The 12508-nt window shown below is 51.5% G+C and overlaps 5 protein-coding genes across 5 annotated transcripts; 2 read left to right on the plus strand and 3 right to left on the minus strand.

The window, feature by feature from the left end:
* Nucleotides 1–259: 259 nt before the first annotated feature.
* On the plus strand, nt 260–2386 carry BDZ83DRAFT_697450 (proline dehydrogenase). Its single transcript, XM_060511383.1, has 2 exons — nt 260–1365; nt 1417–2386. The coding sequence occupies exons 1-2, from the start codon at nt 710–712 to the stop codon at nt 2216–2218; spliced, it is 1458 nt and encodes a 485-aa protein (XP_060365895.1). The 5' UTR covers nt 260–709; the 3' UTR covers nt 2219–2386.
* Nucleotides 2387–2513: 127 nt separating this feature from the next.
* Nucleotides 2514–4281, minus strand: BDZ83DRAFT_277601 (uncharacterized protein). Its single transcript, XM_060502110.1, has 2 exons — nt 3140–4281; nt 2514–3080 (listed from the first exon to the last, which is right to left on the minus strand). The coding sequence occupies exons 1-2, from the start codon at nt 4194–4196 to the stop codon at nt 2725–2727; spliced, it is 1413 nt and encodes a 470-aa protein (XP_060365896.1). The 5' UTR covers nt 4197–4281; the 3' UTR covers nt 2514–2724.
* Nucleotides 4282–5459: 1178 nt separating this feature from the next.
* Nucleotides 5460–7563, plus strand: BDZ83DRAFT_617775 (Clr5 domain-containing protein). The gene is made up of 2 exons (XM_060508042.1): nt 5460–5956; nt 6016–7563. The coding sequence occupies exons 1-2, from the start codon at nt 5787–5789 to the stop codon at nt 7319–7321; spliced, it is 1476 nt and encodes a 491-aa protein (XP_060365897.1). The 5' UTR covers nt 5460–5786; the 3' UTR covers nt 7322–7563.
* Nucleotides 7437–8837, minus strand: BDZ83DRAFT_791640 (uncharacterized protein; the record flags this gene model as incomplete). Its single annotated transcript, XM_060515738.1, has 2 exons — nt 8455–8837; nt 7437–8379 (listed from the first exon to the last, which is right to left on the minus strand). Exons 1-2 carry the CDS (start codon nt 8640–8642, stop codon nt 7437–7439), a joined length of 1131 nt encoding a protein of 376 aa, XP_060365898.1. The 5' UTR covers nt 8643–8837.
* Nucleotides 8838–10505: 1668 nt separating this feature from the next.
* BDZ83DRAFT_575625 (major facilitator superfamily transporter) lies at nt 10506–12328 on the minus strand (the record flags this gene model as incomplete). Its single annotated transcript, XM_060504833.1, has 2 exons — nt 10506–11827; nt 11878–12328. The coding sequence occupies 2 exons, from the start codon at nt 12326–12328 to the stop codon at nt 10506–10508; spliced, it is 1773 nt and encodes a 590-aa protein (XP_060365899.1).
* Between the last annotated feature and the right edge of the window lie 180 nt (nt 12329–12508).

Consider the following 12508-nt stretch of genomic DNA (forward strand, 5'->3'; position numbering starts at 1 on the left):
CCCGGAGCGAAGATAAGATACCATCCCGGCAGATCAAGTACGATGCCCCGATGATAAAAGGGGAAGGCGGGGGACCTGATAAGAGCCCTCGGGGTGATGTTGAAAAGATGGTGGGGTCGTATCGGAGGGGTGCCCGGTAAGTGGGTCCGATACGGAGTCGTCTCCGGTCCCTCGTACTGAGTGCTGCCCGGATGGGGTAATAGCAACCTACGCCACGTGCGCTTCCCCTCACGGACGAGCCGTAGCTTATCTACGCCCGCTCGCTGCGGCCCACGGCAGCCAACGACCCACGTATCCGATAGCCTGTTGGCTTTGATGCCGCTGTGGCCGTCGAGTGTCAAGGACGCCCGAACTTGCGGGCTGGTATAGAGTTTGTCAATTGTCAGCGAATCACTCTCTTCGTCATGGAGATCCAAGACTGAAGCGTGATCGCTCATACACTGGGTTCACCATGCATCTGGTTCCGGGAATCGGACGTATACTAGACTAGTTGCGGTGGTGTCTGGATGGGCATAGCTCCGAAACGGCACGATCCGGTGCAATAGAGGTTGGGCATTTAGAGCAACCCCTATGCCATTCCCTCCTACTTAGATACCAAGCCCATGGGTATATCTCTTCACAACTCAAAGTACTCTCTTCGTAACCCTGCAACCATCAACTCCTCCATCACACCATAATCAGAGAGACAACCGTGCCCCTACGCCCAAAAATGAAGTCCTCTTTGGGACTCTTCGCCGCCAGGCGACCGTGGGGTACCACGATAGCCGTCAGATCGGATAAGCGCGCCTACGGAAAGCCGACAAAGCCAAGACAGTCCCTCGGCGCCGCCAACTCACCACACGCCGCGATAAACGACACAACTCCCTTGACGTTGAAGCCATCTCTGACGCCAACAAAGGCAAAGAGGAAGCCCGTCGATGGGTTCCCGTTGTCCGGCATGCCGACGGGCACGCTCTTGCGGTCTCTCCTCGTCACCACAATCTCCTCCAACCGCTTCCTCCTCATCCCCGCACTCAAAACCTTATCTTTCCTCGCCAAGCCGGGGCGGACGATCTTGTTCGACGTCGACCGCAACCCCGTCTTGCACAAAATTTTGCGAAAGACGTTTTATGACCAATTTTGTACCGGCGAGACGCCGCAGGAGACCAAGGCGTGTGTGCAGAGTCTCAAGGACTTGGGGTTCAGGGGTGTGATTCTCACGTATGCTAAAGAGACTGTGTTTGATCACTTGACGCAGTCTTCTGTTGAGCATGGAAAGCTTGTTGGTGCGTCGGTGGATGGGTTTGATGAGGATATTGAGTCGTGGAAGAAGGGTACCCTTGAGACTGCTGCGCAGATTGAGGAGGGTGATTATCTCGCCATCAAGTAAGATACTTTTTATCTAATCTTGAGTCAGAAATGCTAACCAGGTTCCAGACTAACTGGTGCCGGCCGTGCCGTGACCACCTCATTCGCAAACAACGAGCTGCCGCCACAGCAAATGCAAGATGCCTTGACCGAGATTGCGACGATGTGCAAGCAGCGCGGTATCAAGATTATTGTCGACGCCGAATCAACTCACTTCCAGAAGACCATCGATAGAGTGACACTCGAACTCATGCGTCGCTTCAATACTGATGGAGTTGCGTCCATCTACAACACTTACCAGGCCTACCTCAAGCACACCCCCGATAACATCACGAATCACCTAACCGAAGCTGTCAAGGACGGATTCACCCTTGGGCTCAAGCTGGTTAGGGGGGCCTACATCCTCTCTGACAACAGGTCAATGATCCACGACACAAAGAAAGATACCGATCACGCGTACAACTACATTTCTCAAGGGGCTGTAAAGCGTAGCATTGGCGAGTTCGGTACATCAAAGGTCTTCCCGTCCGTCGATCTTTTCCTGGCTAGTCATAACAAGGAGAGCCTCTTCGCCTCCTTGAAGCTGCACCAAGACCGTGTCAAATACGGTATGCCCACCGTTCCGATATCGTTCGGCCAGCTCCACGGCATGTCGGACCAAGTCAGCTTCTCGTTGCTGCAGGCGAAGAACGAAGGTGTGAAGAGCCCTGCTGTCTACAAGTGCTCTACTTGGGGCACCATGAGTGAATGCTTGGCGTACTTGCTGCGCAGGGCTGTGGAGAATCGTGATGCGGTCTTGAGGACGACTGATGAGCATACTGCCGTGAAGAGCGAATGTTGGAGACGGATGAAGTCGGTGTTTGCGGTTTGATATAGATTGGAGATTGATGTATCTACTGGCCGAAAAAGTGGATTTGTAAGGTGGTTCAGGCCGTTGGATGACCTTTTCACTGCTTCCACTCAACTTAAGAATCGTGTGCTGCGCCCAGCAATTTCCTCCTTCCATGTACATACGCATTTCAATACCATATTATCGAGCTTCATACCAGGCTAAAAGCCTGCTCTGCTGACATTTATACTAACGGGAATAGTATAAGCTCAATTAGTTGCCACACAACGGTTAGTGACCCTAGACACGACAAATCTTCCAGCAAAATTCATCCTCGGTACTGAACGGAAACTCATGCATGAAAACATTCACCTGACACTTGATCCCAGTAGAGAGCTTACTTCAGGGTCTACGAACTACCTTATAAATATGCCTGGTCGGCCAAAATCATTTCTCACTTCTAACCAAAGATATCTACCCCCTATGCAGTAGCGCTGATCTCCCACCCGAAACTGGAACACGTAAACTCAGTGGCTAAGAGTGAATGACTAGGAGATTTTTTTCGTCAAACACTCATATACGACTCCATCAAAATGTAGAATAGACGCATCTGAAGTATCAAAGGAGTATTCCCGTATGGTATCGTTGACAATTCCATAGAGGTGTCCTTCCATTGTTGTTGCAATAGCCGAAAACTTGGCCACTTCTCCCCCGGACTTTTCGAGCGTGATTTGGTCCATCGTCTCATTTCTCTGTCCTACTACTCGGCCAATTATAGTTCCATCGGGGTTGAGGGCCAAGTAGATGCTGTCCAGCCAGTTGTTTCGCATCGTAACAGCAAATTGAGGCGTCGCCATTGATGATGAGCCTTGGGGCTTGAGAATGTCGTCTAGAATAGCTTCATCTGGAATACACGAACATGTTAGCATTCCCTCGTCCCAAATTTCAGTGGCATGTGCGTACTTTTACTTTGGCTGTTCCATCCCTGACCTTCCCATCTGTCTTCAACCATGCTGAAATCTGAAGTCGTGGCAGTGTTCGAACCTACGGCTTGAGCCACCAAGCTAATCTCATCAAGTATAACACCTCCAAACTGTGTAATCATTGCCAGGCTTAAATTGGTTGTCAAATTCGGTATTTGATCCAGCTCGCTTGGAGCCCAAGAAACACTCTCATTGGCGACATAAAGGCTCTTGTCTTGGCCTTTATAAGCAACAAGTCGATTGACTAGTATAGTACCGTTAGGCACCGGTTGATCATTTTGGGTGGGAAATCGCTGAAGCAATGTTGCTGCAAGCTGTGAGCCCTCGTCAGCTCTGAGGGAGGCCTTCGCTATCCCGCCACGATCAGAATACCATGCTGCGCCACCTTTCCCACTATCATCCCTTACGTCGTGTACAATTCCGTCGGTGCCAAGATAGAAAAGGCTGGTGTCGCCACAACTCCAATCCGCGCAAGACATTGCTACCATTGGAGCACCGTTGGGAAGATCAATTTCGCCAACCGTGGACTTGAAGTAGGACGTAAGGTTTGTGGTCGTCCACTCCGTTGAACCTGTTGACGATGCCAAAACATACCGCGCCATTAGCGCGCCCGAACCATCTTGAAAAAAGACAGTCTTTTGAAAGTTTTCGTCAATTGTTCGATTCGCCGCTGCTAGTCTTGACGTACTGAGAATGCAGCGTGTGGTAGCCTTCGTGGTGTTATCTCGGCGGCTAAGCAAGCCTCCAGCAACACCACCAGCGATGGCGCCTATCAGCATCACCAGGCCCACGACAAGTATTATGATGAACACTCGCCGTGAAAGACCACAGATGGTGGTTCGCCTTCCAGCTTTGGCCGTTGAGTCATGTTCGTCTTGTTGAGGGGAATTGGCTTGGCTGTGGTCATGATTGTCCAGCTTCCGGTGAAAGTCCGAAGTCCGTTGAAGATACTGGCTCTCAGTATGATGCAACTCAAGTCCGTTCTCCGTTTGACGAGTGTCTACCTCAAGTGTGCTGTAAGTCTGCGCGTCAGCCATTGCCAAGACGGCGGGAGTCGTGACAGATGCTGTAATACTGTTATTATGGGTGCGTAGTGACAAGAAAGAGGGTTCAAGAACACAGAGAAAAGAAGTCTGAGAAAATTAGGAAAAGTCTTACCTCAGGATTATGTGGTAGCCTAATTATTGACCCAAGATTCTCAGACCCAGGTGATTTGAAATCTTTCCACCGGTGACCAGGTCGGACCCAATCGGGGTTCACAGCTTCCACCTCAGAAGGAAGCACCCTAGTTCTAGCTGTGCCTGCGCCTTTTGCCTGTGGAAGGCTATCGGTCATTCATATGAACTGCGTTGTCGTCAGAGTGTTGAATGCCCACCATAACCGGATTAGCTCAAGCCTTATTTCAGGGATTATTTACAAAATTCCCTGCAACATTTTCCTCCCTACAACCTAGCTCTCCATTGTCGGCCACTATGCACCATATCTACTCCTTCCAGAGGTAAGGATCGGCTCTATCAAACAATTGCGCCCCCAATCCCGCATTCATTTATCCTTCTTGGAGTTACAGCGTATCAAAACGCTGAAGGTTATCAGCAGACTGGCGTATTACGGAAATAAGGCGGTACACGCATCATTAGTCGTAACAGAAGAAAGCTATGGACTTGGCCCACAGTGAAGGAGGGTATGACGCATGCGGCAAGGCAGATAGTATTTCTCACGTCAGCCCGGACAAGAGCCGCCGGTGTTCAGTCTAAATAAGGACCTTCCCTGAGGTTAGACGAGGTTGTAATTTGTGGAATCAGATTGCAGTCCAACATCTTTCTTGTGAGTGATGAAATCAGGCTAGCAGATAAGTGACCGATTTGGATTGGGATGAACATGCATAACCAGGGTTTATATTCGAGTCCCACTTATCAATGCGAAGTCTTTTTGTTCTAAACCAATGAAATGTGCCAGAGTTGGAAGGGTGATGGAACCACCACCTGAAGTTGAGGATGTTGGTTACAGGTGTGCACATACAGTGAAGAGGCCTGCTCGCCCCAGGAAAACGAGATCATGGATTAAATGAAGAAAAATAATGACACTTTAGAGAAGAGAAAAGTGTACAAGCGGTTATGCGAAAGCTTCTAGAGGAATCAAAAAGTGCCAGTTGACTACCTAGGTAGTCTTAATGTCTATCTGGGACTGGTCACCCAAATTGAGGAGGAAGGCCCGCTGGCAACTCGGGCCGAGTGGGTCCCTTCGGCCTGATATGGAGCGGTACACCGTTGAAGTGACCAGGATGAAGTCCAACCATGCAGAATCATGCCAAATGTGACAAGATACACGGCCAACGGTGAAGTGCTCCCCCAATGATTGATAACCGTTACAATTCCACCGCCCCTTCGATCAGATCTGCGAAGTCCTTTTGTGCTTGGCTACCGAAGAAGCGCCCAAGTAACCTTTAGTAGCTTCCATACGAACGCCACGACGACCTCACTCTACCGAGGGAGTGATTCTACGACTGATCCTTGCTCGTTCCCTCCAAGCACCAAGCGAAGACCACTGACTCCTGTCCAGAAACCAGCTACGCTTGATTCGCAGCTACTATCGAGTCACGATACAATACTTGGCTTCTCTACCACACTATGGATACCCCACGTAATGTTGAAATACCGTTGATCACAAGGATCACTTACGCCACAGACGAAGTCTGGGACTGCCACCGTTCTATCATTACCAAACTCTACCAGGACGATAAAAGGCCGTTGAAGCAGGTCAAGCAGATTATGGAGCGTGATTACAGCCTCAATGCCACGTGAGCTCAGCCTGAAAACACTGCACACGTAACTAGCTAGGAGCTAACGATATCCGAAGTGAGAGAATGTACAAGACTCGACTTCGTAGTTGGGGGCTCGAGAAGAAGCTCAAGGAGTCCGAAGTTTTGTACATGGCCCAGCTTAAAAGAGAGCGCGAAGCCATGGGGAAGAAAACGGACTTCTACATTCGAAACCAGCAAGTCTATTGGGAAAGAGTAGCGCGCTACTTGGAGAGACGTCCCGATTTGCGCTACAAGCTTCGTAATTACGCTCAGACTCCCGCTAATGCAGGCCTTGACATAATCTGCCGGACACCCTCGCCATCTCTTGAACTTCCCGCTTTCATAGGAGGACCCCTCGAGCTACGGCTACCCGAAGAAATGCTACGAATCTTCAAGGGCTATTTTGAAGGGGGTCTGGAAGGCGGGTGGGCAATAGAGGAGGACATGATACATGGATTCGACGATGAAGTCGGTCAGTTGCGAGTCATTGAGATGCGCACCGATCTGGATAATGCGATTACCTTATTGTGGACGAACAAGTTGGAGGCCGCTTTTCGCGCCTTGAACAATAGCCTCGATTCGCTCGGTCATTCCATAAAAGAGCAAGATCCACTCCTCTTTTACATCTTGTCCTACCGCACCATGCAACTTGGGCCTGAGATATCCGACCCTGTAGTTGCTTTCATCCATAAAATGCACGAGACGATATTGGGTCCTCAACACCCCCTTGCTCTTGTTTGGGGCAGGTTCAGGTGCCTGTCACTTGAAGTCCGTGCTACGACTCTCAGCATGATGGCTGGCAGTAGCGTTCAGCTTCTCAAAGGACAACAGGGGATCCTGAACAGAGTGGTAGCACTAGCTCTGGGCTCGACGTCAAATGTTCTCGACAAACCGGGTGAGACAGACGTAAGCCAGTTCGGTGAGCTCCTGTCCAAGTACACAGCAGCCAGCGAAGCACACTTTGCAGAGGGAAATTACCAAAGCTCATGCGAATGCCTCTCGGTTGTAGCCGGGATCTATTCCTGGGGACAAGAGTATAAACTGGCAAAGGAAGCACTGGCACGTACTTACTCTCTAATTCAGGAGAACAAAGGAAATCATGAGAGGCCATGGCTTCTCTTGGAGCTCTCTCACTACGAAGTCATGGCTCGGCTATGCTATCAGACTGGTTCAGTTGACGAGGCTGTCGCGTATGGGTGCAAGGCATATGAGCATGCAGCAGAGCATTTTCAGAGACAAGACAAGCACCAATCACTAAGAGCCATCCGAAACCTCATCGACCTCTATCGTTCAGCTGGCCAAGCAGATGAAGCTGAGCGATGGTGCGACATACTGATTGCAAACATGTCAAGAAAGTCGTAAACCTACAGCAAAGGCACAGTAATCCAGGTCTCTTAACAAAATTCCTATTTTTCAATCATATTTCAGACTCATGGGTCACTTCTAATCTACAATAAGCAATCCCCTTGGGCTATGTCTAGCAGTCCGTGACGTTGTAGCCAGCAGCCAGAACCAACTTATCAAAATCGGCAGTGACATCCACGAAGGGGAAGGTAGAACGATTACCAGCGACATCAAATTCGTTGAGATCGTGGAAGTACTCGTGCGAGATGTAAATACTGTTTTGGATCTGCACAGTAGCAGTCGGTGACCCCCACGTCGCGATGTCAGTCGTCGAGTTGTCCATGACTTTGCCAATGTACTCCACCGAAGCGAAGCCATCCTTGGACGCCCAGAGGGTGATGGCCTGCAGCCCGTTCTCAGAGCAGAGCAGGACATCGCGGTTGTAGCGAGCCGGGTTCAGCAGACCGTCGCACTCGAGATCGCTGGCGGTGTAGGAGCCGTCCGCCGGCCAGGTCATGCTGACGTTGGTGGGCGCCGGGCTGGACGAGCCGACGTCGAAGGAGAGGAACGTGCCGAGATAGGGCGCGGTGATGACGAGCTTATTGGAGGCCTCGTGGAAGATGATGCCGAGATACATGTACTTGCTGGACGAGCTCGGCTCGCCGATGTACCAGCTCGACAGTTCGCCGTCTTTGGTGATCTTGGCGATGGCGGGGACGTGGAAGACCGAGGGAACGTAGGCGTTGCCATCCTTGTCCTCTGCAAAGTCTTGGTATCCTCCGCCGGTTGAGTTGTTGATTGCTAGCTTGGATGTGAAGTCTATCAGGTCGACCGTGTACGCAGCGGAGTTTGTGTTGGTATCCCAGCGGATGACCTTGTTGCCGCCGGTCATGTTCGAGCCGGAGGTCACAAAAGGCTCTCCGCTATTGGCGGAAATGAGAATGGACTGGGTTGTCGCGTCATAGTCGATGCCGGATACGTGGTAAGGGTCTACGCCAGTGATGCCGTCGAAAGAAAGGATGTCGTAGGTTGCCTTGTACGGGTCGTAGACAAGGACTGTAGAGTTGAAGTTGGCACTAAAGTTTAGGTGACCAGGTTAGGATTTGAGATGTGACGAGATCGGACTTCGGAGGGTTGCAATGCAACCATACCTTATATAGAGCTTGCAGTGAATAGGGTCCCAATCCAAATTCTCGGGATAGAGTTTATAGTTCTCGATTTCGAATGTGCCGCTTACAGCTGCGCAGTTTGCAGTTTCTGCCAGCTTGAAAGGGAACGCGGAGGCAGCAGATGCCAAGGCGGCAAGGCCCGTCAAGCTTGTTGAAAGAGTGGAGTGCATCGCGAGAGTTGCAATGGATTTTTATGAACGAATGTATTGGCTTGAAGTCCTTGTTACGGTCGAAGTGAGAGTGAAGAGACTTTGAACATTATTCTGAGAGGCGAGAGTCTCCTGACCCTTTTATGATTCTTCTACTCGTTTCCCGACGATCGCCTCCCATTTCCACGAATTGGCCGGTCAAGGCTATTGAGCCAGTCAGTCCACTGCGTGGTGGAAGACTCGGGAAGCCCGTATAGTGACTTCATGGAGGCTCAACAGGCATAGACCTGGAACGATCGTCTGTCAAATCCGTCAGCTAAGCATTTCTTGGCAACCGCGCGGATGAGGGCGCCTATAAGAAGCCTATAAAACAGGCTGCTAAGCGGGCCTGAATGCTTGTTTGTTGGGTAAGGCCTGAGCCTAATCGTGTAAGTGAAGCATTTGCTGAAATGACCGCACGAAGTTTTCCGATTACGGCGCAGAACGCCGCCCACATTCCGAGAACCCTTCAACAGACCCTGAAGGGGCACTAAAGTTGCATGGAAGGGGGCCTGAAAGGGGGCGGCAAGGGGGCCTTTTACGAGTCAGTCTCATGATAGCATGGCTATGCTCTTGGTGCTTTTTGGTAGACTTTTTTTTTCTCGACTGCGCCCGCCCACATCCCGACAACTCTTCTTGGTTAGAACGGATCAGTCCCTGGCGTTGGCATTGCGACTCCCATATACTTACTCAACTTCATGGGGGGTTCAAAGGCAAATACCTCAAGCTTCGCTTGCAGAAAACTTGACATTGTCCAAACCCACCCTTCGTACGATCCTTCGGGTTGCTAACTAACTCCTACGTCATTGTAGTCCAAGAAGCAAACTTGCCTTGAAGTTGACGAAGTCTAGCAACTGTCACTTGATCTTGCCTGAAAATGAAGAGCCAAAATCTAACAGGCTTAATCCCAGGAGACTTATGAATGATCATCACCTCTCAGCGTTATCAGACCTTGAAGCCTTCTCGTCGTCTCAATGGCCTGTATGGATTCGGCTAACCAGAAACCAAGGCATTCGATGAGCTCGCATCTTCGGCTTGTTGAGTCAGCGGCGCAGCCTGTGCCTTGCGTCCGTTGCCCGCCCCGGCACGGAGGCTCCCTGTCACAAATTGATGACCGGCTTCCATCGCCGGACAGCCGGATCGCCGGATCATCGCGCTCCACCTTAAGAACATACCTGCGAGATGTAGAGCAGGTCGTCAACCTTCAAGTCTTCCAATGGGCTGGGCCTCCGCGTTCACTGAGTCGTCCTTCTCTGCCGATCGTCTCTCTCATGTACTGGTGCTTTTCCTCTCTCCGGTCCATGTCCTCCGCAACGCTCCGAGCTGCAGACATCGGATCCATCCCAATGTCATCTTCGTTGAGAAAGATGTCCAACCCTACCTCTCAGTCGAGGATCACCGAAAGGGTTTGCAAAGTAGGATACCGATCATTACTATACGCTTTCTACAGCGTGCTCTATGAGAAACGAAAGAACCAGAGCAAATAGGAATAAGAGAACTAGAGCGAAGGTATTGGACGGCAAACTACTGTGTCACCTACTTGGCTGATCTTACCAAGTTACCTTAGATACTGCAAAATGGGCCTTTAAATTGTGAGCAAAAATTTCCAGGCTCAGGCGATACTGGACTAGGCGGAATCAGTCATATTTTGAGTCCATCATTAACAGCGCTTGTGTTTGTTTGCTGTCTGAGCGCTCAGCGGCGAGTTCCTTGGTTAATTATACACAATGGTTATTGGGAGATGAGCAATAGAATAAGGTATTTAAATACGTAAATGATGTAAAAGGCTACTGATATCAGTCTATATGTCATGACTCCAAATTTCTCAACTCCAATGGGTATCAATCAGCCAGCAGCATACTGACTCTTCTTTCTCAACCTCGGTCCAAACTTCCAAAGCAACAGCGGGCCAGGCCACCCGATAACAACACCCAACAGCGCGAGCAACGTATTGCCCCAACCATAATCCAATTTGTTATACAAACTCGGCGCGAACAACGGGAATCCGAACCCAGCCAAGCTTCTCAACACCGTCGCCGCCGCAACGGCACTAGCAGCATATCGCGTGTACGTATCGACCAAGAAGCCCTGAATACACTGGAACCCGATAATCACACCGGCGCTGAACAGCGTCGCGCCAATGTTGGGCCAGATCCAGTGCGTGTGGTACTGCGACGTCCAGCCGTAGATAATGAGACCCATCGGCACAAGCACGGCGCCGGGAATCATCATCGGTACCCGGAACTCGGGGCGTCCCGGTCCGCCATCGGGAACGTAGCGGCGCTTGAGAGCGGCGTAAATGCGGTCTTGGAGCGGGGCGCACGTCTGCGCGCCGATGAAGAAGCCGAGGCCGAGGGAGATGTAATTGAGGCCGCTGATGCCGACGGACTCGCCGTACTCGCCCATCCAGAGGGTAGGGAAGGTCGAGAGCACGAGGTACATGAGCCCGTAGAGGTACATCATGTAAAGCGCGAGGCACTGGACCAGAGGCTGTGTGCCGAGGAGGCGGAAGGGGCGGGTAAAGGCGATGCCGAGGGTGCGCGCGATGGTGCGGTCCGGGTGGTCAAAGTCGGTGTGCAGCGCCGTGTTGCCCGTCTCCTTGATGAGGCGCTTCTTTCTCCGCGTCAGGAGCACCGGCGCGAAAGTCTCCTGCAGGACGAAGAAGCCGATGGACTGGATGACGGCCGTGAGGATGGTGGTGCTGTAGAAGATCCAGCGCCATGTCGTGTTCTGGGTGATGAAGCCACCGGCGATGGGGCCGATGGCCGGGCCCAGAAGCGGCATGAGGGAGTAGATGCTGATTGCCTTGCCACGCTGTTCGGCTTCGAATAGATCGCCTAGTACGCCGCCACCGATGGCTAGGGGAGCCGAGCCGCCGAGGCCTGCAAGGAAGCGGAAGGCGATCATCTGGCTCTTTGTCTGGGCAAGACCGCATCCGAGGTTGAAGAACATGTAGAAGAGGTTCGTGAGCTGGAGGACGATGACACGGCCGTAGAGCTCCGACAAAGGACCCCATGCTAGCGGTCCCACGGCGTAGGCGAGGACGAAGATGGAGAGAGCGAGGGCCTTCTCGAAGGAACTTGTGATGTTGAGGTCGGATCCGATGGCCTCCAGAGCGGGTGCAACCATAGATGAGGAGACTGGCGAGAGCAGTGTGAAGCATGATACTGTAACCTTGTTAGTAGGCGTCGAGTTGGTGACCAGGAACTTGGCTTACTGCAAAAGACTGCGGCCCATTTCCTCTTCATGGACCATTGCTTCGGGTTTCCAGGATCGTTCGGACCATCCCATGTTACGAGGTTCGGGTCTCGGGCGGTTCTCGCCGTCGGTGTCTTCTCGAGATCGAGTTCTTCGCCGCGTTCCAAGTCTCGCCTGTTCTCGATACCATCTCTTACTTCAGATACCGTCCTCGATAGAGATCTTGACCTCGAGCTCCGTACGCCATGGAGGACGCTTGCGCTGTGTTCTGAGTTGCTGTCGCTATCGTCTGATGAGGACGAGTGCCGCGAAGGGTCTGTCTGCTTTTCCTCGACTTGCTTCTCCGACGCTGCGGTGATGTGTCTCTCGACCTGCTGTCTCAGCGTCGTGCGCTGGGGGATTGCTGATCGCGCCTCTTCATCGTATGAGTCTTGTTGAACTGTGTGTGACGGGTTGCTTGAATCCGCCATCTCCTTGACAAGTTATGTGTTTACTGTGGTTGCACTGGTTTCCGTGAACATGCCAGGCCAGTGACCTTGGCGTGGATTGAATGCCGTTATGAGAGAAAGATTCAATGACGTATGTAAGTGAGTAGTAGTAACAGTAGTGGTTATTAGTAGATGAGATAGTGTAGAAGTAAGTAACAAAGA

This window comes from Colletotrichum acutatum, assembly GCF_030867785.1.
Source record: "Colletotrichum acutatum strain CBS 112980 chromosome Unknown BDZ83scaffold_37, whole genome shotgun sequence".
Classification (NCBI taxonomy): domain Eukaryota; kingdom Fungi; phylum Ascomycota; class Sordariomycetes; order Glomerellales; family Glomerellaceae; genus Colletotrichum; species Colletotrichum acutatum.

What these genes read in the sequence shown, in the direction of transcription:
- BDZ83DRAFT_617775 (XM_060508042.1), top strand. Translation starts at nt 5,787, where the DNA reads ATGGATACCCCACGTAATGTTGAAATACCGTTGATCACAAGGATCACT. An exon ending in GATTACAGCCTCAATGCCAC is followed by an intron (nt 5,957 to 6,015) that starts GTGAGCTCAGCC and finishes CGATATCCGAAG; the next exon opens with TGAGAGAATGTACAAGACTC.
- BDZ83DRAFT_277601 (XM_060502110.1), bottom strand. Translation starts at nt 4,196, where the DNA reads ATGGCTGACGCGCAGACTTACAGCACACTTGAGGTAGACACTCGTCAA. An exon ending in ATGGAACAGCCAAAGTAAAA is followed by an intron (nt 3,081 to 3,139) that starts GTACGCACATGC and finishes CGTGTATTCCAG; the next exon opens with ATGAAGCTATTCTAGACGAC.
- BDZ83DRAFT_697450 (XM_060511383.1), top strand. Translation starts at nt 710, where the DNA reads ATGAAGTCCTCTTTGGGACTCTTCGCCGCCAGGCGACCGTGGGGTACC. An exon ending in GGTGATTATCTCGCCATCAA is followed by an intron (nt 1,366 to 1,416) that starts GTAAGATACTTT and finishes ACCAGGTTCCAG; the next exon opens with ACTAACTGGTGCCGGCCGTG.